At 41.0% G+C, this 26,545-nt stretch overlaps 2 protein-coding genes and 1 long non-coding RNA gene across 3 annotated transcripts in view; 1 reads left to right on the forward strand and 2 right to left on the reverse strand.

Annotated features, from left to right (window-relative positions):
• The window catches only part of HRG (histidine rich glycoprotein), a 12,621-nt gene extending 7,089 nt beyond the window's left edge, over positions 1-5,532 (reverse strand). The window contains exons 1-3 of the mRNA XM_007971818.3: positions 5,350-5,532; positions 2,356-2,472; positions 1,373-1,463 (exon numbers count right to left, since the gene is read on the reverse strand). Of these exons, the coding sequence (XP_007970009.3) occupies positions 1,373-1,463; positions 2,356-2,472; positions 5,350-5,532 (391 nt within the window). The remainder of the gene's footprint in view (positions 1-1,372; positions 1,464-2,355; positions 2,473-5,349) is intronic.
• Positions 5,533-5,841: 309 nt separating this feature from the next.
• On the forward strand, positions 5,842-24,125 carry LOC140713526 (uncharacterized). Its single transcript, XR_012095641.1, has 3 exons — positions 5,842-5,985; positions 23,038-23,213; positions 23,540-24,125. It is a non-coding gene; the product is annotated as an uncharacterized lncRNA (long non-coding RNA).
• FETUB (fetuin B) lies at positions 12,024-24,860 on the reverse strand. The gene is made up of 7 exons (XM_007971820.3): positions 24,530-24,860; positions 24,034-24,144; positions 22,607-22,694; positions 20,247-20,416; positions 19,123-19,224; positions 13,870-13,953; positions 12,024-12,907 (listed from the first exon to the last, which is right to left on the reverse strand). The coding sequence occupies exons 1-7, from the start codon at positions 24,752-24,754 to the stop codon at positions 12,539-12,541; spliced, it is 1,149 nt and encodes a 382-aa protein (XP_007970011.3). The 5' UTR covers positions 24,755-24,860; the 3' UTR covers positions 12,024-12,538.
• Positions 24,861-26,545: the final 1,685 nt, after the last annotated feature.

Genomic DNA, 26,545 nt, shown 5'->3' on the forward strand with positions numbered 1-26,545 from the left:
TACCACTGACAAGGTGCTAACATATATGTGTGTATATATATGACATTTGCTAATATATAAATATATATTTTCTATTATCTAATATCTATTATATATTTATATATTATCTAATATATCATACATTTATGTATTATATAATACATATTATATATTTATGTATTAATATGACATATATTAATATATATATTAAACAATAGAGATGGGGTGGAGCCACATTGCCCAGGCTAGTCTCAAACTCCTGGGCTCAAGCGACCCTCTGGCCTCAGCCTCCCAAAGTGCTGGGATTATAGATGTGAGCCACCGCATCAGGCCACTAATATTTTAATAAGTTCTTCCTGCTGTTGCCAAGGAGGAAGATGGAGCATTAACACAGAGTTTTGCTCAGAGAGAGGAGAAGATACAAATCATCCTTTCTTCAGTGCAACCTCCCGTGGCAGTAGCTTGCATTTTTGTATTAATATCATATTTGGATTTGCTATTTTAAAAAGGAATTCTTTGATGATTCTTTCTGAAAATGTAAATTAAAAGGGTATGGAGGCCGGGCTTGGTGGCTCACACCTGTAATCCCAGCACTTTGGGAGGCCAAGGTGGCAGATCACCTGAGGTCAAGAGTTTGAGACCAGCCTGACCAACACGGAGAAATTCCATCTCTACTAAAAATACAAAATTAGTTGTGTGTGGTGGCATATGCCTGTAATCCCAGTGACTTGGGAGGCTGAGACAGGAGAATTGCTTGAACTTGGGAGGCAGAGGTTGCAGTGAGCCGAGATCACACTATTGCACTCCAGCCTGGGCAACAAGAGTGACACTCCGTCTCAAAAATAAAAATAAATAAATAAATAAATAAATAAATAAATAAAAGCTATGGAATTTAGAGTTAACACTCCTGGGATAGTGTCACATCTTCACAATATCTTGGCTTTGTTCTCGAGGCCAAGTCATTTAACCTCTTTGAGCATCAATTATTTTGTCTTAAGTAGAAAGTGTCATAATCTTTACTTCATAGTCCCAAGACTTGACTTCCTCCCAAGACTATACAACTGGCAGATGATGACTCAAGCTAAAGCAAGTCTGAATCCAAAGCCTATATCTATAATGATGCTAACCTACCTCTCCTAAATCTCTATTTTCATGTATTGAATTTCTTTAAAGGAAGGTGTACCAGTACCAGGGGAAAATTGTCTCCCTTCTATTATCTGGAGAATGAATAATAATGAAGTCTATGAAGGCTTTTCTTTCATGTACATCATAAATGTATATGAATACATCTGAATATATATGAATACATATGTACATAGATGAGACAAATACCACTGTGTGATTGAATTTGTATTAATCAAGAATTAATTAGCAATTTAACAGATTACCATACCAGAACTTGTGGTGCAGTTAAAGTCAATCACTCTGAGATCCTGAGATTCATGGGAATGTCCTGTAGCTATTACCTTACATTGTCCGATCACCTGTAAAAAAGAGGTTCTTGAGGACTTGCTGAGTCATTGCATCCTGCCTTACTCAGGTTGGATGTGAAAGAGCAAAAAGGTGATGCAACATCCTCCTACTGTTCATTTAAAACACATTTCTTTCATCAAAGCTTGTCTCAAACTGTGCATTTTCTTAGTCAGTTTCTGTATGCTGCATCCTGTTGGAACTCAAAATCCTCAGGAGAACCAGCAAGAAACTATTTAAAGCATCATGACCATACCCCAAATGTTTTCAAGGGAAAAAGTGGTGAAACTCCGAGGAGTGTGAGCCTCTCATTTTCTGGAAGTGAAATGTTGAATCTCTGCTTATTCATCTTCATGTTCTCCACCTGTGTCAGAGAGCCTGGCATTTGAGTACCCACCTCCCACATGCAAAGCCAGATCTCATTCCTCAGTGTATATCCTAGGCGCCAAACAAGACCCAATTCCTCACTGCAAGTAATCCCTTTGGCCATTCCTGAAAATAGGACCATTGTTCATAGGACACAATTAGAAGTTCATAGATTCTCATACCTGTAGACTGTCAGGAGTGGAAGGCCTTTAGAGTCCATGAATTCCTAAACTCACTTCTTATTTTACAGTCAAAAAACACCGAAGTGGAGTGATGTTATTAGGTGATTTGCCCAAAAGGACTCACAGCTGGTTATGCTCTTTGATGGGAACACACACCCTGCTGAGTTGTCTTGAACTGGGTTCCCAGGAAAGACTCTCAAGAGTATCGCTCAAGGTTAACATCATTTTCGTGAATCTCAAGGCAAAAGCTGCCCTTTCTCTTCTACTGTGTTAGCCCAGGCATTGGCTGCCCTGAGTGAACAGAGTAGATAGAAAATAAGAATGATAAGAGCAGAGCGAAGGTGCTCTCTTTACTTACTATTTCAGATGGACGTCTGGAATCAGGTGGCTCACACTCATTCCAGTGTTTCCTGGATAGGACCGAGCAGTCAGATTCTTGCACATCTAAGGCTAAGTAATATACAGTTGCATTTTCCTGAGGAATGCCAAAAGCAACATGTGAGTAGCACATGGAAAGCTAGTGGGTTTTTTTGAAATTTATTAAAGCTATATATTTATTACTGAAACAGAATTCCTGTTCCTCTCACTGCCTTTGCAATTGCCCTACCTTTGTGTCATTTGATCGATTGATTCCAATACATAATTTCAATGAGCTATTTCCAAAACTTCTTTTTAAGTGGTCCTGATGTATCTTCTGCCCATAAACTTTAAGAAGCGATCACTAAATGGCAGTGGTTGTTTAGTGGAGCCATCATCACCTATACATGCCTAGAAGTGTAAGTCATGACGACCTCATCAGGGCCTCCAATCTGTCCTTGTAGTTGTGTCCTCTTGCCCAGATCTATTACTGATCATGGGATTTTCTGCTTTGATGTCGCTTTGCCCAAAGCTAAATCCTCTCTCTTCTCTTACAAACCAGCTGCCTCTCCACTTCCCTTGTCTTTATCAGTGGCACCACTAACAACATATTGCCTTAGACACTGGGGTAAAACATGTAAACCTAAGAGATGTCTTCCTTGTTCTTGCTATTGCTATCCAGTACCAGGCCTTGAATGGTCTTTCTTGGCAACGTCTCTCATGTCTATTCCTCAGTCTCATTTCCTTGACTCCCACTACCCAGGTCTGACCCTTGTTCTTTCATTCCTGAATACATAAATAGCTTTCTACTTCATGTCCCTGTCTCTTGCCTCAGTTTCCCCAGGCACATCAGGACCCCTCCCCACCTACCCGCTCTCTACCCTAGCTCTCAGAGGTAGCTCTGTGCTGATGCATCCTATACCCTAATATCTGTCGATGAGCCTGGCATGGGACTAATGGTCACTGAATTACTGGTTGAGTCCTAAACTCCTGCACACCTGTTCTCTGCAACTCACAGTGCCTCTGTGATGCTTTCAGAAGGGTGAATTGTCTTCTGTAGTACTCTTTGTCTGCCCTCCTTAATTTCAGTTTTTCCATCAGAGGGAGAGTAGGTTATCTGGGGAGCTTAGAGGCAGGCTTCATGTCTCTCTATAATGTCTATCAGCTCCTCTAGTCCAGTTTAGGTAGGTGTGTAATCTAAGTGAAGACAGCAAGCTTATTTCACCTCAAGACAAGCCTACAGGCTTGGCTCCCACCTGATGGCTGCTCCAGAGCCCACATGGAACTTCTGGAACCCATCTGCTTATATTCAATGGCTCCCTAACACCCTTCTTCCTGATTCCATACCCACCTAGAAGTGGTGGTGCCAGGAATTCACCAGGACACCTTTACCCAGACCTGTTCAAATCCTACCCATGCATCATTACACAGCGGAAGCTTCCTCCCATCCAGTCTTACTATGTCTCCCCTCATTAAACTGCCCCAGTACATTTACCACTCCTTTGGCCACTTGGCTATTGATGGGGTTCAGGACATGGTACCTCAAGGTATGGTACTTTGGCATGCTGAGTCTTTTGAACTGAAGGAAATGGGAAGGGCCTCAGAAGCAAGATCTGTCTGACCTTCTGCCCTTTGTTCTCCTACTCTGCTTTCTCCCCCAAGGCAAGTCATAGAAATTAAAATTTCTGTTCTCCAGGGCAGGTCACAGACGGCAGAATCCCTCTCCCCGAAAGCATCCATAAATCCTAAAATATGAATCTAACCTTCCCCCTGCGTCTTTCTTTGTAGGAGCTGGCCATAAAGAAATTCTCTGACCTACTCTGTTTGATAGTAGGTCCTCAGATCCGCATTCCAGAGGGATCCTGTCTCACACTTGGGAGCAAGAAATGCCACACAGAGAGGCCATGAAGAACTCAAACAGACAGGCCTTGCTGGGTCCTTCTTTCAGTCTGCGACTCTTAGATTACAGCCTTTTGTCCCATCACACTTCTGCATTCCGCACACTCTTCGTGGATTCTAAGTATGCAAGCGGGCAGTTTCTTTGGATATCTGAGTCTTCATTTATGAAGACTCCTGTGTCAGGTAAACCTTGGATTAAGTAAAGTTGTATGTTTTCTTCTTCTTCTTCTTCTTCTTCCTTCTTCTTCCTTCTTCTTCCTTCTTCTTCCTTCTTCTTCCTTCTTCTTCCTTCTTCTTCCTTCTTCTTCCTTCTTCCTTCTTCTCCTTCTCCTTCTCCTTCTTCTCCTTCTCCTTCTCCTTCTCCTTCTTCTTCTTCTTCTTCTTCCTTCTTTTTTTTTGAGATGGAGTCTAGCTCTGTTGCCCAGGCTGGAGTTCAGTGACACAATCTCGACTCACTGCAACCTCTGCCTCCCGAGTTCAAGCGATTCTTCTGCCTCAGCCTCCCAAGTAGCTGGGATTACAGGCGTGCACCACCATGCCCAGCTAATTTTCGTATTTTTAGTAGAGACGGGGTTTCACCATGTTGGCCAGGCTGGTCTTGAACTCCTGACCTCATGATCCGCCTGCCTTGGCCTCCCAAAGTGCTGGGATTACAGGCGTGAGCCACCGCGCCTGGCCTTGTCTACCAGTTTTATTTCAGGCTAAGTTAAGAGCCTTAGGAGGGTTGAGAAAACTTTGCCTTCTCTTTAGTTTATCCGAGTAACTTACACAGTTTGCCTGTATGTGCCAGCATATTATTATTGCCTGGAGGCCAAGGCCCATAGTTTATTCTAATGTCTCTCTGGCAGTACTTAGCACGTAACAGGGCTCAGCATAAACGCTTACACGTACCCACAAATCGAATCATAGTTAAGGGCACACTAATAACAAATGTTAGTTTGAAGGAAAAAAGAACAATTTAGAGTAGCCACAGAAGCCAAACGAAAAACTCTGACCAAAGCCATTCATTGTGCAAAGCAGTAAGCCTAGGGGGTAGAGTCACATTTGCCCCCGTGCATAATCTCCCAACTCAGCTCTGCCAATGTCAGCTCCTCACCACTCTGTCCAAGTGGGCATCAGCAACCCGCAGCAATTGGAAAAGGTAGCCATCCCATCGCCTTTTATTGATCAGGTCAAGAGCTTTCTCAGCCTCCGGCTCAATAGCGCTGCAGTCGGTGGGACTCACAGCACACGAATCCTGCAGTGTGATCAAAAGCAGTGCTGCAATGAGCGCCTTCATTTTGTTAAACCATCCCTTGCTATGATCTGCCACTGCAGAGAATTTTATACAGACTTTCTGAAACACACGCAATTGATTAAACAAAACCTTGATACCTTTTTGTTGTGTAACTGGGGGTGTTCACCTTGACCCTGGGTTCAAATAACCATCAACAAGCTGTAAATGATTAGTGGGTCTTGGGGACAGAAAGTTGAGAAATGCTGCTGAGTGGGTGGAACTGTGATCTGCACAAATCTGGATTTTTCTAGTAGATAGCAGATCTAAAGTATGTCTTTGAACATACGCAGTGCCTATGCTGGTGTAGGGGGTGGGGCTAGGGGTAATTTTCCTCTATCTGCCTGTCTGTCTCGGCTGGAAATCTCCATCATCAGTCAGTGGATTGATGGATCAAGGCACTAAAACTCCTCAGTAGAAGGCAGCTGCATTATCTAAGGGAGGGAACATGTTAAACAGGTACCATTATAAAAGGAAGTGACTTCAGGTGAAATAGAATAATGAAGAGGCTGTCATTTTGAAGTCAGATCTGAATTTCCAACCTGGCTCTATTACTTTCCTACTGTGTAATGCTGGGTAAGCAACAGAACTTCTCTGATTCTTAGTTTCCTCGTGTCTGTGAGTCTGCAGTAATGTCTCTCAGACTCGGCTTGATATTAGAATCACCCCAGGAGCTTTACAAAGTCCTGATGTCAAGGACTTCTTCCAGGACAATTTAATCAAAATCTCTGAGAGTGGACTTTGGTATTGGTAGTTTTAAAACTCCTAAGTAATCCAGTGTGTGCGGTCAAGGTTGAGAATTAGTGGGATTCTAGAGAGAACGGAAGAGAGGGAAAGGATTTGAAGAGAGAACAAAAAAGGAGGTATATGAAAAGTAGATCTCATTTCCACAAGTCTCAGGGTTAATGAGTGCAACATGTTTTGAATACTGTTTGTGACTGAACTTTTAATGTCAGTAACCCTGGCTTTTAAATACCCAATGGGACCAGTCCAGTGTAACGGAGAATGACAGGAATGTATGGAATCTGGTCAAGGTGTTATTAAGAGGCTCCAACCCAGTGGGGAAGGGGAAAGCTATTGATTAAAACAAAAACTATTTTGAGTTTTTGTTATTATGAGTTGAGTTCCTTAATGAAGTTTTTCTATTATGGCTATATTGGCTGCACCCTAAATGGGGTGTCCTGGGTGAACCAAATGCTGGTATAGGAAAAGGAATGGGAATGTTGAGGGGATGGGAAGAGGCATCAAGAGCAGGAATATAATTTTCATACCTTACTCTTCTGCTGAGACTAAGGGGTACCTCAGGGATCTATGTATCCTCTTCCTCCTTTGAATCTTAAAGAGCCATACAGTACTAATGATGCCATTCTGGCAACTGGAGTGGCTTCAGGGGAGAGAGCACATTAAGGGTGCTGGGATGGTAATGGTTGGGAGGAAGCTGAATGTTAGTGAGAGAGACACTCTGTCTTGAGAACCCTGATCCAGGAAGTGACATTTGGCTTTGGGGATGGTTCCTATTAAGCATTTAGGGAACTAGAGAGTGGCCTCAGATGGAAGTGCTGACTTTACACGGGTGGTATCTGGGCAGACTGGGCGGGTAGAATATTCATCTTCACCTTTTCTTTTTTTTTTTTTTGAGACAGAGTCTCACTTTCTCTGTTGCCCAGGCTGGAGTACAGTGGTGCCGTCTCAGTTCACTGCAACCTCCGCCTCCCAGGTTCAAGCAATTCTTCTGTCTCAGCGTCCCGAGTGCTGTGACTACAGATGCCCACCACCACACCTGGCTAAATTTTGTATTTTTAGTAAAGACAAGGTTTCACCATATTGGTTGGGCTGATCTCGAACTCCTGACCTCAGGTGATCCACCTGCCTCGGCCTCCCATAGCACTGTGATTATAGGAACGAGCCACTGTGCCCTGCTGTCTTCACATTTTCATTCTGCATTTAGGTTATTTCTGTGTGTCCTGGATATTTTAACAGAAAAAAGAGTTAGCTAACGAATTTTTATTCTTTAAACCTTTTTGACTCATAATAGAACACATGCTTTTTGCAAAAAATGTGAAAAATACAAAAAGCATAAAGAAAATTCACCTCTAATTCTATAACCATAAGGAAAACCAACTATTTATAATGCATAATTACTTCATATACTTTTTGCTATTTGAATATATGTAATATATATGTTTTGCATCATTAGAATTATTCTGTACATACAGGTGTTTCTTTCCCTCCACTGTAGCTGAGTATGTATTTACTTATAACCTCTTTTTTTTTTTTTCCAGGTATTAATAGAAACCATATAAGCTTTATAAATGCTTTTGTGTTTTTATAGGACTTTAAATTTTTGAGTTATTTTAAGTATATAATTTTTAGTCATAAACATAATCCCTGCACAAAGTAAAAAAGCAAACAATATTTTAGAATATTGTAAAATAAAAATTAAGTCTCTTTGCTCCATTCTTCACCTCCCAAATCCTTTCCCAAGAGAAGGACTTTTAACAATTCCTTGCTATATATGGTTTAAATATTGTATTTTCCCTTAAGGGTATACCATGGGGACTTTCTCAGATCATTAAATATTCTTCAGAAAGATTATTTTTGAGATTATGTAATATTGCATGTTATATGTGTTAATGTATTCAACATTCCCCAATTTTTGGCCATGCATATTGTTTCCAATTATTTGTTCTTATAAAAAAAGGATAAATTCATGTCCTTTGTAGGGACATGGATGAAGCTGGAAACCATCATTCTCAGCAAACTATCGCAAGGACAAAAAACCAAACACCGCGGCTGGGCGCGGTGGCTCACGCCTGTAATCCCAGCACTTCCGGAGGCCGAGGCGGGCGGATCACAAGGTCAGGAGATTGAAACCACCCTGGCTAACACAGTGAAACCTCGTCTCTACTAAAAATGCAAAACATTAGCCGGGCGTGGTGGCGGGCTCCTGTAGTGCCAGCTACTCGGGAGGCTGAGGCAGGAGAATGGTGTGAACCCGGAAGGCAGAGTTGCAGTGAGCCGAGAGCGTGCCACTGCACTCTAGCCTGGGTGACAGAGCGGGACTCCGTCTCAAAAACAAACAAACAAACAAAACAAAACAAACAAACAAAAACCAAACACCGCATGTTCTCACTAATAGGTGGGAATTGAACAATGAGAACACTTGGACACAGGAAGGGGAACATCACACACTGTGGCCTGTCATGGGGTGGAGGGAGGGGGGAGGGATAGCATTAGGAGATATATCTAATGTAGATGACGAATTAATGGGTGCAACACTTGAGCATTTTTTCAGATGTTCACTCACCAACATTATACTAGAACTTAAAGTATAATAACAATATAAATAAATAAATAAATAAATGCTACAGTGGACCTCTTTGTAAATCTCTGACTATTTCTTTGAGAATCACTAGACTGGTTGACAGAATTTTATGACATTTGATTTTTTTTGTAATAGGAGTCACTTTTTAAAGAAAATGCAGTTTTTATCAGGCTTAATGTATCTATTTTGTTAATTTACTTTAAAAATGGGCTTTAATTTTTAGAGCAGTTTTAGGTTGACAGTACAACTGAGTGGTGAGTATAGAGTTCCTACCCAGCTCCTACATATTCCCCTCACACTCACAGCCTCCCCTACTATAAACCTCTGAACACTAGTAGTGCATTTGTTACAGCTGACGAACTTACAGTGACCCATAGTTATGGCCTAAAGTCTATGGCTTACATTAGCGTTCACCCTTGATGTTGCACATCTGTGGGTTTTGGTAAATATAGAATGAAATGTACCCACCATTGTAGCAGCATACAGAATAGTTTCACTGACTAAAAATCCTCTGTGCTCCACATATTCCATCCCTGTCTCCTTGCTAACCACTGGCAACCAGTGATCTTTTTACTGTCTTCATAATTTTGCCTTTTCCAAAATGTCATATGGTTGGAACCATACAGAATTTAATCTTTTCAGATTGGTTTCTTTCACTCAGTAATATGTATTTAAGCTTCCTCTATGTCTTTTTATGATTTGATATTTGTATTCCTTTTTAGTGCCAAATAATATTCCACTGTCAGGATTTACTTACCACTCACCTGGTGAAGGACAGTTTGTTGCTTCCAAATTTCAGCAGTTATGAGCAGATCTGCTATGAATATCCATGTGTGGGTTTTTGCATGGACATAATTTTCACATCATTTGGGTAAATACCAAGGAGTGTGACTACTGGATCATATTATAAGAGTATGTTAAGTTTTGAAAGTAACTGTCAAACTGTCCTCCAAAGTGGCTGTACATTTGCATTCCCAGCAGCAATGAATAAGAAGTTCCTTTTGCTCTATATCCTTGCCACCATTTGGTATTGTCAGTGTTCTGGATTTTGGCCATTCTGACAGATATGTAGTGGTATCTCATTGTTATTATAATTTGCATTTCTTTGATGACATATGAAGTTCACTGAAGTTCAGGATTTTTACAGATGTTCACTCACCTTTTTTTTTTTTTTTTTTTGGTGAGGTTTAAATCTTTTGCCCATTTTTATTTTTATTTTTTTAACTTCTATTTTTAAGTCCGTGGGTACATGTGCACATTTGTTATACAGGTAAACTCATGTCACAGGGGTTTGTTGTACAGATTATTTGTCATGCAAGTACTAAGCCTAGTACCAAACAGCCATTTTCTTCTGATCCTCTCCTTCCTCCCACCCTCCACCTTTGAGTAGGCCCCAGTGTGTGTTGTTTCCCTCTATGTGTACGTGTGTTCTCATTATTTAGCTCCCACTTATAAGTGAGAGCATGCGGTACTTGGTTTTCTGTTCCTGCATTAGTTTGCTAAGGATAATAACCTTCAGCTCCATCCATGTTACTGCAAAAGACGCGATCTCATTTTTTTTTAAATGTTTTGCCCATTTTCAAAGTGGGCTGTTCATTTTCCTCTTGTTGAATATGTTCATTTTAAACATTCAGCGGAGGTAACTCTTAATATTATATAACTAGAAATACTCAGCTCCTGAAATTTTGTTGTAGAAGATTAGTGTTAGCAATTGCAAACTACTGATGACTTGAATGCAAGAGCCTCAGATCAGTAATAAATGCAGCATTTTGCAACTACTGACAACGATGCAGATTAGCTTGTCTGCGTGGAGTCTGCAGAGTAAGAAAAAAAAAGATCAAGGGCCGAAAGCCAGAGAAACAGCATCTAAGAGATGAGCCAGAGAAGAGGAGCCCAAGGTGGGATATGAGGGAGAGTGGTCAGAAAAGTAGAAGAAAAACCTAGAGGATGTGGGACAAAGTCTCCTTAAAAAAGTCTGAAGAGCAAGCAAGGTCAGCATTGTCAGATGCTTGAAAGTGTAAGTAAAAGTGAGCAGATTTTTTTTTTTTAATTTAAAATAAAAGATTGTGAGGGAACACCAAGTCAGTGGGTTATAGGAAAAGAGATGGATTCATGTTACAGTGACCTAAGGAATGAAGAGGTGGTGGGGCAGTGGCAAGCATGGGAACAATCTAGTTTTTCATGAATTAAGCCATGGAAAGAGAAAGGAGGTGGTAGGTAGAAGGAGAAACAAAGTCTGAGGCCCTTCCCCATCCTTTTACCAGTAGAGAAGGGCCTTATAGAACACCCCTTGGGAAACCCCAGTTGAGGCTCCTAATGGTTTCTCTCTGTTTGCCTCAGGCCCATCCTTTGACTTTCTCTGCCTGGTCTTGTCTCCCAGGCTGACTCCAGGGAATTGAATAACCCAGGCTCTCCCTGCTGGTTAATTTACCACTGAGTTCAAAGAGCCATTGGGAGGAGGAGACCGGAAGGAAGCAGGAAGGTAGGGAGAGGGGAGGGTGCTTATTCCCTGCTCCTTCCCGCTTCAGCACTGGGTTCTGCAGGGGCTGCAGCCCTCCACCAGGGCGGCTCCTGCAGGTGGCTTCTCCACAGGATGTTCCAACAGAGCAGAGAAGCCAGCCACTCCTGCTCCTGCTCAGCCTCAGGTGGTGAAGACTCCCTGCTGACGCTGTTGTCCAGGTGCCTCAGCATCCCTTGACCTCCCCTTCACCTGGGCCACAAGCCTTCACTAAAGGTCCCTTCACTGAAGTCTTTTTCTTTTTTAGAAATGGAGTCTAGATCTGTTACCCAGGCTGGCAGCGTACAGTGGTATGATCTCAGCTCACTGCAACCTCCACCTTCCAGGTTCAAGTGATTCTCCTGCCTCAGCCTCCCAAGTAGCTGGGATTACAGACGTGTACCACCATGCCTGGATAATTTTTATATTTTTAGCAGAGACAGAGTTTCACCATGTTGGCCAGGCTGGTCTCGAACTCCTGACCTCCAGTGATCTGCCTGCCTCAGCCTCCCAAAGTGCTGGGATTACAGGCATGAGCCAACGTGCTGGGCCAACTGAAGTCTTTTTAGTTGAGTCACCTGAGTACAATTCTGCTTCTTTCAGACCCTGACCAACAGGGTGTAAGACCCCATGTGCCCCCAGCTCTAAGTGAATTACCCCACTGTTGAGACCTGGAGACTTCCAGACAGATGAAAAGATGAAAAGAGGTAGAGGTTTGGAAATGGTATGGGCCCTATGCAGCTAATACCTGTCCTGGAATTAAAGGGAATTTAGGGACTGAAACTGCTGGGCATTAGTTTCTCAGGCCTCCTGGTGTTAGGGAATTGTCTCTACTCATGCAATGCTTTCATGCTGAGATTTGAGCACACATATACTGCTGAAAGGATAAGTATCTTTATAAGTGAGTGGCTGGAGACATAAGAGAGGTATCTCTCCATGGCACGAGACTGCTCAATTTAGGAGGAGATGCAGCCCAGGGTACAAGGCAGTGTACAGGGTGGAGTGCAGCCCAAGCAGAGGGTTCAGTCTCATTATTTCCAATCCCAGTCAACATGCTGAGGCGAAGAAGAGTCAAAAAGTGTCCTTCATTAGCCACTCTCTACGTGTGCACGCTCTGTCTCTGTCCATTGTCCCCATCGCCTCCCATTTCATGGGTGCACCACACCTCTACAGAAGACTCTGTGTGATTCTCACGGCGGAAGGACAAGAGGGCTGGCATCCTGGGCTGGCCCTGGGCACTCAGCAGTGTGTGTTTTTTCTCTGGGGAAAGGCAGGACAACCACCTTCTTCTCCATAGGCTCCAGGAAGAGGAAGGAAAGATCCAGGGTTTCTCCCTGGGGATTCGTGGTTAGATCCAGATGCACAGGAAAGGCTTCCTGAGGGTCCTTTTCCTGGGAATTTTTATCATCCAAGTCAGGAAGATATTGGACAGATCCTCTTGGCCCAGCTTTGGAGGGGGAGTCTGTGGGGGGTGTGTTTTTCTGCTGAGATTCTTCCACCTTGGAAAGGTTTATAGGTTTCTGGTTAACAGCAGAGTTTTCACTTCCGGTGACTGGAGCCTGGAACGAGAACATTTTTAAATGCAGAGTTCCACAGGGAAAGTCCTCCCATGCCTAGTACCAGCCTAAGCTGGTCTGTGCCCTTCTGTTGGAACATTTTAAAGGGAGACTGGGTAGAGGGATGGGCCTCCTGGTGAAAGGGTTAAAAAACAAAACAGATAACAGCTGGGGGAACCAAGACCTGTAGAAACTTGACCGTGAGACTGTGAGTCTCACAATTTCAGAGCTGAATAATGGTCCAGAGAGGTTCACTGACTCACTCGAAGTCTCCAGCAAGCTATCTTTCTGTTCCCAGTAGTGGCAGCAGCAGGTGCCTTTCCTTGATTGTTTATTCTGCACCAGGCCTTGTACAGCACCCTTCATTCAGGTCCTTTCATTTGCTTCTCACAAGAATTGGAATGATGCAGTGTTGCAATCCCAGTTTATAAATGAGGCAACCAAAACTCAAATAGGTAAGTATGTGCCTGTTATATAGCTCACAGGTACCACAGCAAAACTGGATCCCAAGTGTCCTGTTTCAACTGCCTTAAATATACCAGGCACAAATACACCTCAAATATAAACTGCCTCTCAAATGTAACAGGCTACCTTATAATAAGTGCGCAATAAACACTTCTGGAAAGGGATTGAACATTTTCTTGGAAATAACTTCTCCCTGTGGCTTGAGGTAAGGTTTCTTTGGGACACTGAATTTAATGTCTCAGAGGCTTGAATCACATCCAAGCCAGCAGTTCTCTGTTTCTGAATTTGTCTGGCTTATTCTGCAGGACCATATTGTGACTAAAACAAGGCTTAACAGGTCTTTGACTAGCTATCCTGTGGGTGTGGCCTCAGGGTAGCCTGTGGAAAGTGGTGAGCAAGGTGGTTGGGAAAATCAAAGGAAAGGGGGTAAGGTAGTGGCAGGTAACTATCGATAATCTGCTCTTCTTCGCAGAAAGACAGGCAATTAGATTGAAAAATACCTGTGATTCAAAGAAGTCACAAGTCACAGAGACAAACTTTTCCCAGGGTCTTCGGGTCAGAGAACCTTTGCAAAGACCAGCAGGCTAAATGACAGAGAAAATACAATGTCATGTGAGTATTACCAGTGATCATAGATGGAAATCAACTAGCTTTCTGCTTGTGTAGATACACAGCCAATCAACATTTTTATGCTTCTACTATGTAATGGGTATCAATTCTTTCTAGATCACCCCTACCAAGAAATCATCCAAATTAGGCTAAATTGCTTCAAATAATGAGAAACTCAGTATTTCTTGAGGAATGAAACTCTGTTTACTAAAAAAATTCTTTGTGTTGAGTGGAAAGTTATGTCTATACAGATTCTACCTCTTGGCCTTAGTTCTACCCTTGGGTCAGCTAGAAAACGTGTTTTCATCTTTTATGTAGCAGCCCTTTAATTATGTTCCACCTGAGATTTCTCTTCTCAGACAAAACCACTCTCAGCTCCTTAAATTTCTCTTTACTTAAAAGTAAAGTAGCTTTGTTTCCTTATTACAAATGTAATAGTTAGAATATAGATAAACAAAAGAAAATAAAGACCTGTAAATTGCCTGAAAGATACTTGTTACCTGCAGTGATTTGATTTCTTTTCTTCCAATCTTTTTTTTCGTATACATATACATTTTTCTTCTACAAAATAGTCATATTATATTTATTACTTTATAACTCTATTTTGTCACTTAACAATATATTGTAAAAACCCTTTTATGGCATTGAATGGTCTTCTAGGGTTTTTAAAATAATGGCTACCTAGTATTCCTCTGTGATGTTTAACAAGCTCTCTTTTGTTGGACAGCTAGATTGAATCTAATTTTTCTGTTATTTAAACATTGAAGCTACATCTTTTCATGTATTCCTAGTTACTTCCTTAGGGTAAATTCCTAGAAGAGGAGTTTTAGAGTCATACAGTGTGTACTTTTCAAGCATAAATAGAATATTACAATAAAATGTTGCCTCAATTTCTAAAGAAGAGCTCTTAAGTATATCTGCATAAAATTCACTAAATTTATCTAAAAATAAACTAAAAATAGAACTACCATTTAATCCAGCAATCCCACTACTGGTTATCTATCCCCCGACCCTCACCAAAAAAGAAACTACTATAAGAAAAAGACAACTGCACTTGTATATTTATCACAGCACTATTCATAATAGCAAATATGTGAAGACAATGTTGTGTCCATCAATGGATGATTAGATTAAAATGTGATGTGTGTGTGTGTGCACGCACACACCATGGAATACTGCTCAGCTATAGAAAAGAATGATACCATGTCCTTTGCATCAACATGGATGGAACTGGAGGCCATTATCCTAAGTGAAATGACTCAGAAACAAAAAGCCAAAATCCACATGTTCTCACTTAAAAGTGGAAGCTAAAGAAAGGGTATACATGGACACAAAGTGGAGTAACAGACACTGAAGATTCCAAAAGGTGGGAGGGTGGTGAGGGATGAAATACCATCCTGAGCTGGGCACGGTGGCTCACGCCTGTAATCCCAGCACTTTGGGAGGCTGAGGCAGGTGGATCACTTGAGGTCAGGAGTTCGAGACCAGCCTGGTCAACATGGTGAAACCCTGTGTCTACTAAAAGTACAAAAATTAGCCAGGTGAGGTGGCAGGTGCCTGTAGTCCCAGCTACTTGGGAGGCTGAGGCAAGAGAATCGCTTGAACCCAGGAGGTAGAGGTTTACAGTAAGCTGAGATTGCACCTCTGCACTCCAGCCTGGGTAACAGAGCAAGATTTGGTCTCAAAAAAAAAAAAAACAACAAAACACAAAAAACACAAAACAAAAAAACCCACCCTGAATACAACGTACACTATTAGAGTGATGGATACACTAAAAACCCAGACTTCACCTCTATGCAATATATTCATGTAAGAAAACTGCACTTGTATCCCTAAATCCACAAAAAGAAAAAAAGTGTCTAAACAGATTGCCTAAATATTAGTCTGTCACTCAGCTCGAGAGCATATGAAAAAAAGACTAGAAATTCCTTAAAGTGGGAAAATCCATTAAAGTATGAAGTGTCTGGGGAATGGTGCTTCAGCCTTTTCCTTCTCTTCATCACCAAATCACAAAGAGGAGGGGCTCTCAGAGAACCTTCTGGAGAAATTACAGGTACTTGCACCAAGGAGACCTGGCCACTCCCACCCTAGCTAGGATTTGCTGAGCTACCAAAGTTCACAGGCCTACCTGGTGCTGACACTAGAGTGGATCACAAAAGGAGTTTACGAATGTGCTGAACATGTGAGCCCTGGAGGCTGGGAACACATGTGGCATCCAGATTTAAAAGGGAGAAGTAAAAAGCTATCTCTTTCCAGGTGACATGATCATATAGAAAATCCTAAGAAATCCACTAGCAAACTATTAGAACTAATAAATGAGTTCATCAAGGTTACAGCATATAAGATCAATATAAAAAAATCAATGGTCTTTCTACACACTTTCAATGAACAATCCAAAAATGAAATTAAGAAGACAGTTTCATTACATTAGCATCAAAGAGAACAAAATATTCGGAGAGTAAATTTACCAAAATAAATGAAAAGTTTGTACACTGAAAACTACAAAACTTTGTTGAAATAAATTAAATGAGTTCTAAACAAATGGAAAGATACCACATATTCATAGATTTGAAAACTTAATATTGTTAAGATGACAGTACTTTTGACGTTGATGTACAGATTCAATACAATCAAATGTATCAAATTTCCAAATGCCTTTTTAAAAATAGAAATTGGCAAACTGGTCCTAAAATCAGTGCGAAAATTCAAGGCATTCAGGATACCCAAAGCAAATCTTGAACAAGAAGCACAAATAGGAGCACTTAAATGTTCCAATCTCAAAATGTACTACAAAGCTCTATAGTATTCAAGACAGTGTTATACCGGTATAAGCTTAGAAGTGTAGATCAATGGAATACAATTGAGACTAAAGAAATAAACTCTTACATTTATGGTCAATTGATCTTCAAGAAGTATGCCAAGACAACGACATGGGGGAAAGAATAGTTTTTTTTAACAAATAGTGCTGGAAAAATTGGATGTTTGTATGCAAAAGAATGAAGTTGAACTCCCTGCCTCACACATGTACAAAAACTCAAAATGTGTCATAGGCCTGCATATAGGGGCTTATTTCTTTACTTTCAATTTTATTCCAATTGATCTACATATCATTCTCATACCACCAAGACGTTTTCTTTTTTTTTTTTTTTTGAGACGGAGTCTCGCTCTGTTGCCCAGACTGGAGTGCAGTGGCCGAATCTCAGCTCACTGCAAGCTCCGCCTCCCGGGTTCACGCCATTCTCCTGCCTCAGCCTCCCGCGTAGCTGGGACGACAGGCGCCCGCCACCTCGCCCAGCTAGTTTTTTGTATTTTTTTTGGTAGAGACGGGGTTTCACCGTGTTAGCCAGGATGGTCTCGATCTCCTGACCTCGTGATCCGCCCGTCTCGGCCTCCCAAAGTGCTGGGATTACAGGCTTGAGCCACCGCGCCCGGCGACGTTTTCTTAAATACTGTAGTTTTGTAGTAAGTTTTGAGTTTGGGAAGTATGTCTTCCTATTTTGTTGTTGTTGTTGTTGTTCAAGATTATTTTGCCATTCTGGATCCTTTGCATTTTTACACATAGAAATCTTGGTGATTATGGATTAGGCAATGATTTCTTAGATATGACATTAAAAGCACATTCAAAATAAGAAAAAATATATAAAAATAGAACTTCATCAAAATTTAAAACTTCTCTATTTCAAAGAACATTGTCAAGAAAGTGAATAGACAACGCAGAGAATGAGAAAAAATACTTAAAAATGTGTATCTGATAAGGACATTGTATCCAGAATATGTAAAGACTCTTATTATTCGACAATGAAAAGACAAGCAACTGGATTTTAAGTGGGCAAATGATTTGTGTAGACATTTTTCCAAAGAAAACATACTAATAGATAATAAACACAATAAAAGATGTTCAACATCATTAGTTATTAGGAAAATGCAAATAAAAATCATGATGAGATACCAATTCATGCCCAGTAGGATGGCTATAACCAAAAGAAAGATCATAATAGGTGTTGGCAAAGATGTAGAGAAATTGAAACCCTCATACATTGCTGATGGGATTGCAGAACTGACGCAGTCACAGTGGAAAACAGTATAGCAGTGAAAGGGTTAAACATGGAGGGTTTTTGTTGTTGTTGTTGTTTTTCATATGATGAAAACTCCACTCTAGGTATATACTCAAGAGAAATGGAAACATATGTGTACATAAAAACTTGTACACTTGTTCATAGCAGGAAACAGTTCAAATGTCTATCAATTGATAGATGGATAAACAATAAACAATATCCATGCAATAAAATATTATTTGCTAAGGAAGAGGTAAAACTACATCTATTTATAGATGGAGAAGCTTTGAGAACACTATGCTAAGTGAAAGAAGCCAGAATCAAAAGACCATATGCTGTAGGATTCCATTTATATGAAATGTCCAGAATAGGCAAAGCCATAGAAACAGAAGGTAGGTAAGTGGTTTCCAGGGCCTTGGTAAGGTGACAATGGGAAATGACTGTTAGTGGGCATGAGGTTTCTTTTGAGGCTGATGAAAATATCTAAAATAAGAAAGTGGCGATGGTAGCACAACTCTGTGAACATACTAAAAACTGCTGAACTGTACACCTTAAATGGATGAATTTTACAGTGTATGAATTACTTCTTAATAAAGCTGTTACTGTAAGTAAATGAGAGGAAAGTATTCTTGGTGCATTTTGCCCAGTTGCACTCCAACACATTGTGCCAGGTTAAATTCCCACCAGTTGTGTTTCAGATAGCTTCAAGGCATACTTTCCTTCTTGGATGCCTCTTTGAATAAAGGCCTATTTGACTTTGTCCTTCTTAAAGAGTGGTCCAAGGAATGGAACACCATGCTGTATTACGAACGTAACTGGATTGCATTAGTCCAAAGCAGGGCCATTAGCCATCACTGAGATGTCTGTGTTTTACAGCTCTATATAATCACTTTTGCAACTGCTGATGAAAATTGCACTTACAATTGAATGCAGTCTGGATCTGTCTAATCTCTAACTAGTCTAACTTGCTCCTTGAGAGGAAGAAAAGCATCTCATGCCTTATGACACCTCATATGTAATTTATGCTCCACAAACACTTAGAGATGATCTGTGAACACTCAAATTATGAAGACATTGAGGAAAACTCACCACAGAGTCGGAGGACTGAAGTGAACAGCTGCTGATCTGGGATTTGGTACACGGTGATTCTTTAATTAAGTATTCCACAAAGTAAGAAGGGCCAACCACCCACTGTTATGAGACAAGAGCTGAGATATAAAAATCAAACATTTCTGCCTGGGGAGAAGACTCAGGTTTGACAGCATTATATCTACAGAAACAATACATCACCAGAGGCATTGTCAAGGCACATATCTGTTGTTCTGCAAATCCCCACACTGATCAAACCATGTACCATGATTTAGTTATTAAAAAAACATAATCTCACACCTTTCTTCCCTTCTTTAAGATTTGAATGGGCCCTAAACACCTTCTTTTGATTTATTTTTCCTCATGTAGAATTATCTTTTAGATTTTTCTGCTTATGAAAGAAATATCAGGCCAGGTACAGTGGTTCATGCCTGTAATCCCGGCACTTTGGGAGACCAAGGCGGGTGGATTGTTTTGAGTCCAGGAGTTCGAGACCAGCCTGTGCAACATAGTGATACCCAATCTCTACAAAAAATACAAAATTAGCCAGGTGTGGTGGTATGCACCTGGAGTCTCAGCTATTTGAGAGGCGGAGGTACAAGGACTGTTTGAGTCCACCCTGGGTGACAGAGTGTCTCTGTCTCAAAAAGTAAAAAGAAAGAAATAGACAGAGAAGGAGAGAGAGAAAGAAAGAAATCAACATAATTTAAATACAAATGAGCCTTCATTTTCCCTAATCCATAAAATTCAACACCCACTCTAGGCCTTAAAATAGAGTAAAAGTGATGTTGTAAAATGGTCCATGATCAGTCACATTTGAGAATACAGCAGTAAGTGGTAAACTTATGGACAATCCCCCAAGGAGACTAGGAGTTCATTTCTCTTCTTGCCTTAAGGTTAGGGAAGCAAAATCAAGCCACCTGACTCTTATAGAAATGCCATGGAATCACTTAGAAACTGAAGCATGATAGAGTGGGCATCAGGTCTATCAAAGTGGGGAAAGTAGAGAAAGGTATTTTGGTTCTAATCAAAATGAGGGCCTTGACATTCTCCTCTCAGCTTAGGAACCTACAGCAACAGTTATGAGACACACTGTGTAATTGACTTGAGCAGTTTAGCCTTACCTGGCTAGAAGCCCTGGTGACTTTGAAGAGAGAATACTGCTTGGATGTGCTCTCATTGTTGTATTTCGCAAGAGACTCAGTGGCAGCCTCCAGCACTTCGTCACTGGAAAGGTCAGTGGATGTGGGTGCTGGGCAGTCAGGGCATGTCATGTGAATCTTTGGTTTTGAAACTGTTGATGCCAATAACATAAGTTTTAAAATATTATTAATTTTCAAAAAATCATATGACTGTAAAGAGGTAAGGATGGGGCGAGGAAGACATTTTCTGGGATAGAAGTTAGCTGTCAGCAGTGTTTTCTGTAATGACCGTGTATTATTTTCACAATTAAAAGAGAGACCAAAGCAAAGTTTTCATCTCACACACATTTAATCTGAGAATTTTGTTCAAAGACATATAATATAGTATATTAAAACAGGACCTTTTCCTCCAACTAGTTCAATATCTTTTCTCATTATTGACTCTGTAAAGTAGACTGAGTGTCTTCAGAGGTTGGGAGTTCATTACTACCATATCTTATTTACCTTGCAGTTCCTAACACTGAACATCATATCTGATACATAGGAAGTGCTTAGTAAATGCTTGTAGAATGTATGGATAAGTGAAAGACATAGTAGAAGGTGGAAACGCACCCTGTTTGGTTAGAAATGCAAGTGAGATCTATCAAAGGATACAAAATTACAGCTAGATAGGGGGATAAATTCAAGTGTTCTAGACCACTGTAGGATGACTACAGTTAACAATAAGATAAAATTTCAAATAGCTAGAAGCAGGATATTGAATATTCCCAACACAAGGAAGTGATAAAGGTTTGAGATGATGGATATGCTAATAACCTAATCCGATCACCATACAGTATATATATGGAAATATCACTATATATGCTATAAATATGTACTATTATTTATCAATAAAAATAAAAATAAATAATTTTGTTTTTAAGAAGAAAAATGCAAGTGAGTCCGAAAACAAAATTGATCAAGTCATTGTGTGACTGGATAGAATGATCACCCCAAGCACAGCCAGATTTCTGTTTGGGAGGAGCTGAGGGCAGCAAGCCTAGTGTGAAAGTCAGGATACAGAATTTATCTTGAAGCTGCTTTTGCAGAGCAAACACATTGTTTTTAGTAATTCTGTATTTATCTGCATGCACTTGGGGACTGGTGGAGATAATGGGGGACTTACATCCACAGCTTGTCACTCCTGAATCATCACCACCTGTCACTTCCTGATCTTCTGTAGCTCTGATGCCTATGACTTCCATTTAAGTCCTGAGACTTTGCTATTTGCTGTCCTAATTTGTTTTAGGTGAATCTTGCCTTCACAACCAGGAATCTTAAACTGTGCCTAACAAAATGTTTGCTCGCTTGCCTTGGTATTCAAAGCAACCAGCAGCATTCTCATCTCCTGGAGGTTATTACAGATGCAGGATCTCAGGCCCTGACCCCGACCTATGGAATCGGAATCTACACTTGCACGGGATCCACCAGGGGAGCGACACACACGTAGTTGTTCGACAGGCGACCAAATTCTGTTTTCCCGCACTGTGGATGCTCTCTTTCCCAAGACTTTCCCTTGAAAAAAGGAAGGTCCCAAATGAATGCACGTGCATATTTCAACTGTCATTAAGTTTCAGCTTCATTTCTAGTCCAATTATTTACTTAACAACATTACTGACACCTTCTACTTGGTGGGAACTGAGGAAGGGTGCAGCCGGAGGAAGAAAGGAGAAACTATTCTACATGATGTAAGATATGCGACCCCCAAATCAAGGCAGTGCATTGTGTGTTCCCTGAGTAGTTTAGACAAAGTTGTATAGGAATGCAGATTACAAAAGCACCATTCCTTTCTAGAATAGAGAACACTATGGAAGAAGCGGTGGTGGTCCTTAAAGAATAGGTATGTTCCAAGGTCAGAGGTCATTGGGGAGGGCATGCTGAGCAGAGGGAGAGGCACAAGCAAGGCGCAGAGACTGGAAAGTGCAGTGCATGTTCAGAAAACAGTGTGGCATCCAGTAGAATGGAGTGTAGAGTTGGTGTAGTCTGGGAAATAACGGCAGAGATAGTAAGAAAGGAAGCCTGAGGAACAGTCATAGAAATTATACCATTTATTTCAGACTGAAAATTTAAGATCTGATGCAGCATATAAATGTAGAGGTAATTGAGTAAGATATACTGTGGGAAGAGGAGCAATATAGGATGAACTTCAGTAAGGAGGTAAGTACCGAAAATATTAAGAAATTGGCATTAAGAATAAACAGCAAATAAGAATGAGAGATACCCTACACACTCTTGGCAAAGACCTAGTTAAGTACTCTTTTCCATCCTTTATTAAAACTAACAAAATCATAGTGATTGCTTACCTGGGCGAAGAGTACAGTTATAAGCAGCTAAATAGAGAACTCTACTTGGTTTGTTGTTATAAAATATTGCTTTGCATTGACCATAAACCTGAAACCAACAAATACATTTTATGACATAGTGAATGCAATTACGAGTTTTTAAAATACCTCCAAAATTAAAGTCAGACATTTTCTTTTAAAGTAATTAGAAACTTAAGAACAAATTCTGTGGTTTTGGCTGGGAGGAACTGCAGTTGATGATCAAACTGTTTAACCTTTTCCTAGGACACAGCTAGAATATGTTTCCCAGCCTCCCCAACAGGTGTGACTGTGTATAATTGAGTTCTAACTACAGGAAGGTAAGCAGAAATGAGGTGTAACCATTTTCCAGATCTGGCTCATAAGGGTCTCCCATGTTCTCACTGTCCTCAACGCTCTTTCTCTGTGCACAGCTTGATACACATGAGCAGGTAACCATGAAAGTCATGAGCTGAGGCTGGCAGAGTCTAGAGCCACAGTGTGGAATAAACTTGGATCTCAAATTACCCCTGGAGCAAAGCCCCCGTCTAATCAGGAACTTCTACTTTCAACTTTCCATGCATGAGAAATGGACTTCTATCATGTTAGAGTCAGTATACACTTTCTGTGTGTGTTTTAGTATCTAGTGTCACCATAACAAGTATAATTCACAACAGGATATTCACTTTTCAAAATCAAGGTGAGTGCAGTTTGACCAACTGGTTACATGATTAGGAAAAATATCTTGATCAAATAATTTGCTTCTAAACATTTATATCACTATCCTGCATTCATGTTGTAAAGTTTTATATCAATTAATGAAAATCTTCCCAGGATAATTAAGAATCAAATGAAATGGATTATCTATTTTCAAGTCTTTTCTATGATCATCTTTAAAAGATTAATTCTGAGGCCCTTTATGTTCTGTGGTTCCAGGAAATCCTTACATGGCACCCTTGAGAGCTTTCATACTGCATATCATCCATTTTCCTCCCCTCAAACCTGGCATCGGTGTTTATTAAAACAAAGGAAAATAAAACAAATAGACAAAGCTCTACCTCCATCACTTCTGCAGTCTACATTAACCCCAAGTCTAGAATATTCACACCTCAGGTCTTTTTCTCACAATTTAAACACTGGTTCAGAGCCTAACGGAAGGTCTTGGAGGTTAAAAAAAAAAAACAAATAACTTGGGAGCAACTTTTCCATTCTGTTCTGCATGACCCCAGTGGGACTTCTTAGAAACCCCTCTCATGAGTTATACTTTGTTCTGTCTAGAGCATTAGAATAAGCTCATGGGCACCTGCCAGAAGATTATAAAGTGGGCCATTTAAAAGATGGCAGACATTGAGCACCCTTTACCCTGTAGAAAGAGGGCACTTACTTGCTTTCCATAGGGCCCTTAATGGTTTATAAAAACAAGCACTCACCGATTGATAAAATGGCGTCATTCCACAGTCTCGCCATGCCTTCTTACTGAGCACATGGCAGTCAGTCTCTACCACATCCAGTGTGAGATAGAACAGAGATCCCGGGTCATCCTGTGGGAAGGGGTAGAGAAATACAACACATTTCACAGGAAGCAGAAACCGAGAAAGACCACACACACACAAAACCCTGCTTTATGGGAAAGCCAAAGGATGTTTGTGGAGATACCCTGTAAACCGCTGAATCTGAGGATGTTTGTGGAGATACCCTGTAAACCGCTGAATCTGACACAAGTGCCAGAGTAGGATCACTGTTAACATGTGTTTTTACTAACAATAAGTGCATTGTCGCTGACCCTGGCAGAGGATAACAGAGTGTTCTTGGCAGGGCTTCCAATACGGAAAACACCTGCCAACAGGTGTCTCTGGGTTCCCTCACCCTGGCCAGTCTCTCCAGCTTGCCCACGTCCCTGCCCGAGTGGGGACCGTCATTACTTGCCTGTCTGTGTTCCTGGGCATCGTTCACTCGGTTGAGACTCAGCACATAGCCGTCCTTTCTGTCTTTGTTAATGTCCTGCAGGGCAAAGTCTGCAACTGCTAGCACATCTGAGTCATTGCAGCCTCGGGAGAGCAGAGCCCGGGGGTTGAGGACCGGCAGGGGCGGAGACCTTGCTCCGCAGCACATGACGAGGGTGCAGAGTGCCAGGGGAAGGAGCAGACCCATTCTGTGGAGAACAAGGCCCAGGATGGGTCAGTTTGTGGAGCTGTAGGGACTGGCCGGCTTGTGAGGCTCTTTAAGGCAGACTTGAGCAGTTCTTTTTATACCTGGAAAAGCTAAACAAGTTGACCTTGAATTCTGGACTTGGATTTTCCTAAGAAAGTACTTTGGATAGAATTTGCCAATGATTCTAACCTTAGACCCTTGAGCAACCTCATATCAACCTGTGCATACAAACAAATTTAAGTTTCCCAGCTGTTTCCTGAGAAATCATAACATTTGTTCAAGGCTATTATGATTATATTCTGATTTGCAGATCCCCTCCTGAATAGGAATATGGAGGACTGTCCCATTCTCCCCTGTCCCCTAGCATCTTTGCTGTGGAGATCTCCTTGGCCACTCTAATAATTTCTCAGGCCCCAGTGGTGCTTGGTGAATTCAGACTTCCTGGCTGACAGTCTGTGTGCAAAGCCCTTGTTAGATCAGGAAGGTGGTGGAATCCCTCAGTCATCTGCCAGAAGCACAGTTGAGATTCGTTAAGCACTTTGGCCATCTGAGTGGAAAATGTTCCACTTATCATCATTTAGGTTATTTTTAAACAATGACTTTACTTAAGAAGAAAAAGTCAAAGAGATATCGAAAGTTCTCACATCATATTTCAAGCCTATTCTTCCTTTTATGCATATGTATGGAAGCAAACTCATTAGGAGACTAAAACCCCATACTCTTGCTAAAAGAAAGATACTGAAGGGCGGGTGGGTGGCAACACATTGGTTGAGACTGTTGCCTTTTTTTTTTTTTGGCTTCTATTTGTGGTTCAGAAAGGTTCTACTTATTGGGACCATACAAAAGATAATTATCTTTTACAAACTTTCTATTTCAACAAAAAACACATATCAGCAGTAGTTTGTCATGAGAGAAAAGAGACAAAATGGGAAAGGAGCCTCTAGATGAGGTTATCATGGAAGGCATTCTACAAAGCCCTAGTCCATGAGATGAGTAACCACTCCCTAACTCTCTCCCTACTGCTAGCACTTCTTCCTTCTTCCTGTCCCCGCCCAAAGATTCTGTGTTCAAATAAGTTTAGGAACTGCTGCATCCCTCTGTGTGCTTGCTGGTACACAGTGGTGGCTATTGTGTAATCCTGATAGTTACTTATAACTCAACAAGCACTTACTGAGCAACTCCACAAACGCCAGGAACTGAGATAAGATTCTGGGGGGAATTGAGGGTTAATAAAACTTTTAAGAATAATTAGATACAGTCTGTTACAGTCTGAATATGTCTCCAAAGTTCACATGTTGGAAATTTTACCCCAGTGTAACAGTGTTGAGAGTTGGGGCCCTTAAGAAGTGATTTGTTCATGAGGGCTCCACCCTCATGAATAGAATATGCCATTATCTTGGAAGTGAGTTCCTGATAAAAGGATGTATTTGGTCCCCTTCTCTCTTCCTCTCACCTATGTGATGCCTCCCACCATGTTATGATGCAGCATGAAGGCTCTCACCAGGTACAGCCCCTTGATCTCAGACTTCCCAGCTCCCAAAACCTTGAGCCAAAGCAATTTCTGTTCATTATAAATTCCCTGGTCTGTGATATTCTGTTATAACTACACAAAACTAACTGAGGCACAGTCTTAATTAATTTCTGGAGGCAAACGGTTTTTGAGGATTGATTGAAAAACCCAAATCTAAAGATCCCAGCTCCATGGATGTGGGCCGTAGGCATTGTTTTCAAACAGGAACAATACTAGGAAAATGGGTACAGAAACCAGACATTCAGATTCTGGGGCACAAC

Source organism: Chlorocebus sabaeus, chromosome 15 (assembly GCF_047675955.1).
Source record: "Chlorocebus sabaeus isolate Y175 chromosome 15, mChlSab1.0.hap1, whole genome shotgun sequence".
Classification (NCBI taxonomy): Eukaryota; Metazoa; Chordata; class Mammalia; order Primates; family Cercopithecidae; genus Chlorocebus; species Chlorocebus sabaeus.

What these genes read in the sequence shown, in the direction of transcription:
- FETUB (XM_007971820.3), bottom strand. Translation starts at nt 24,754, where the DNA reads ATGGGTCTGCTCCTTCCCCTGGCACTCTGCACCCTCGTCATGTGCTGC. An exon ending in ATGCCCAGGAACACAGACAG is followed by an intron (nt 24,145 to 24,529) that starts GCAAGTAATGAC and finishes CCCTTCCCACAG; the next exon opens with GATGACCCGGGATCTCTGTT. An exon ending in TAACTGTACTCTTCGCCCAG is followed by an intron (nt 20,417 to 22,606) that starts GTAAGCAATCAC and finishes TGGCATCAACAG; the next exon opens with TTTCAAAACCAAAGATTCAC.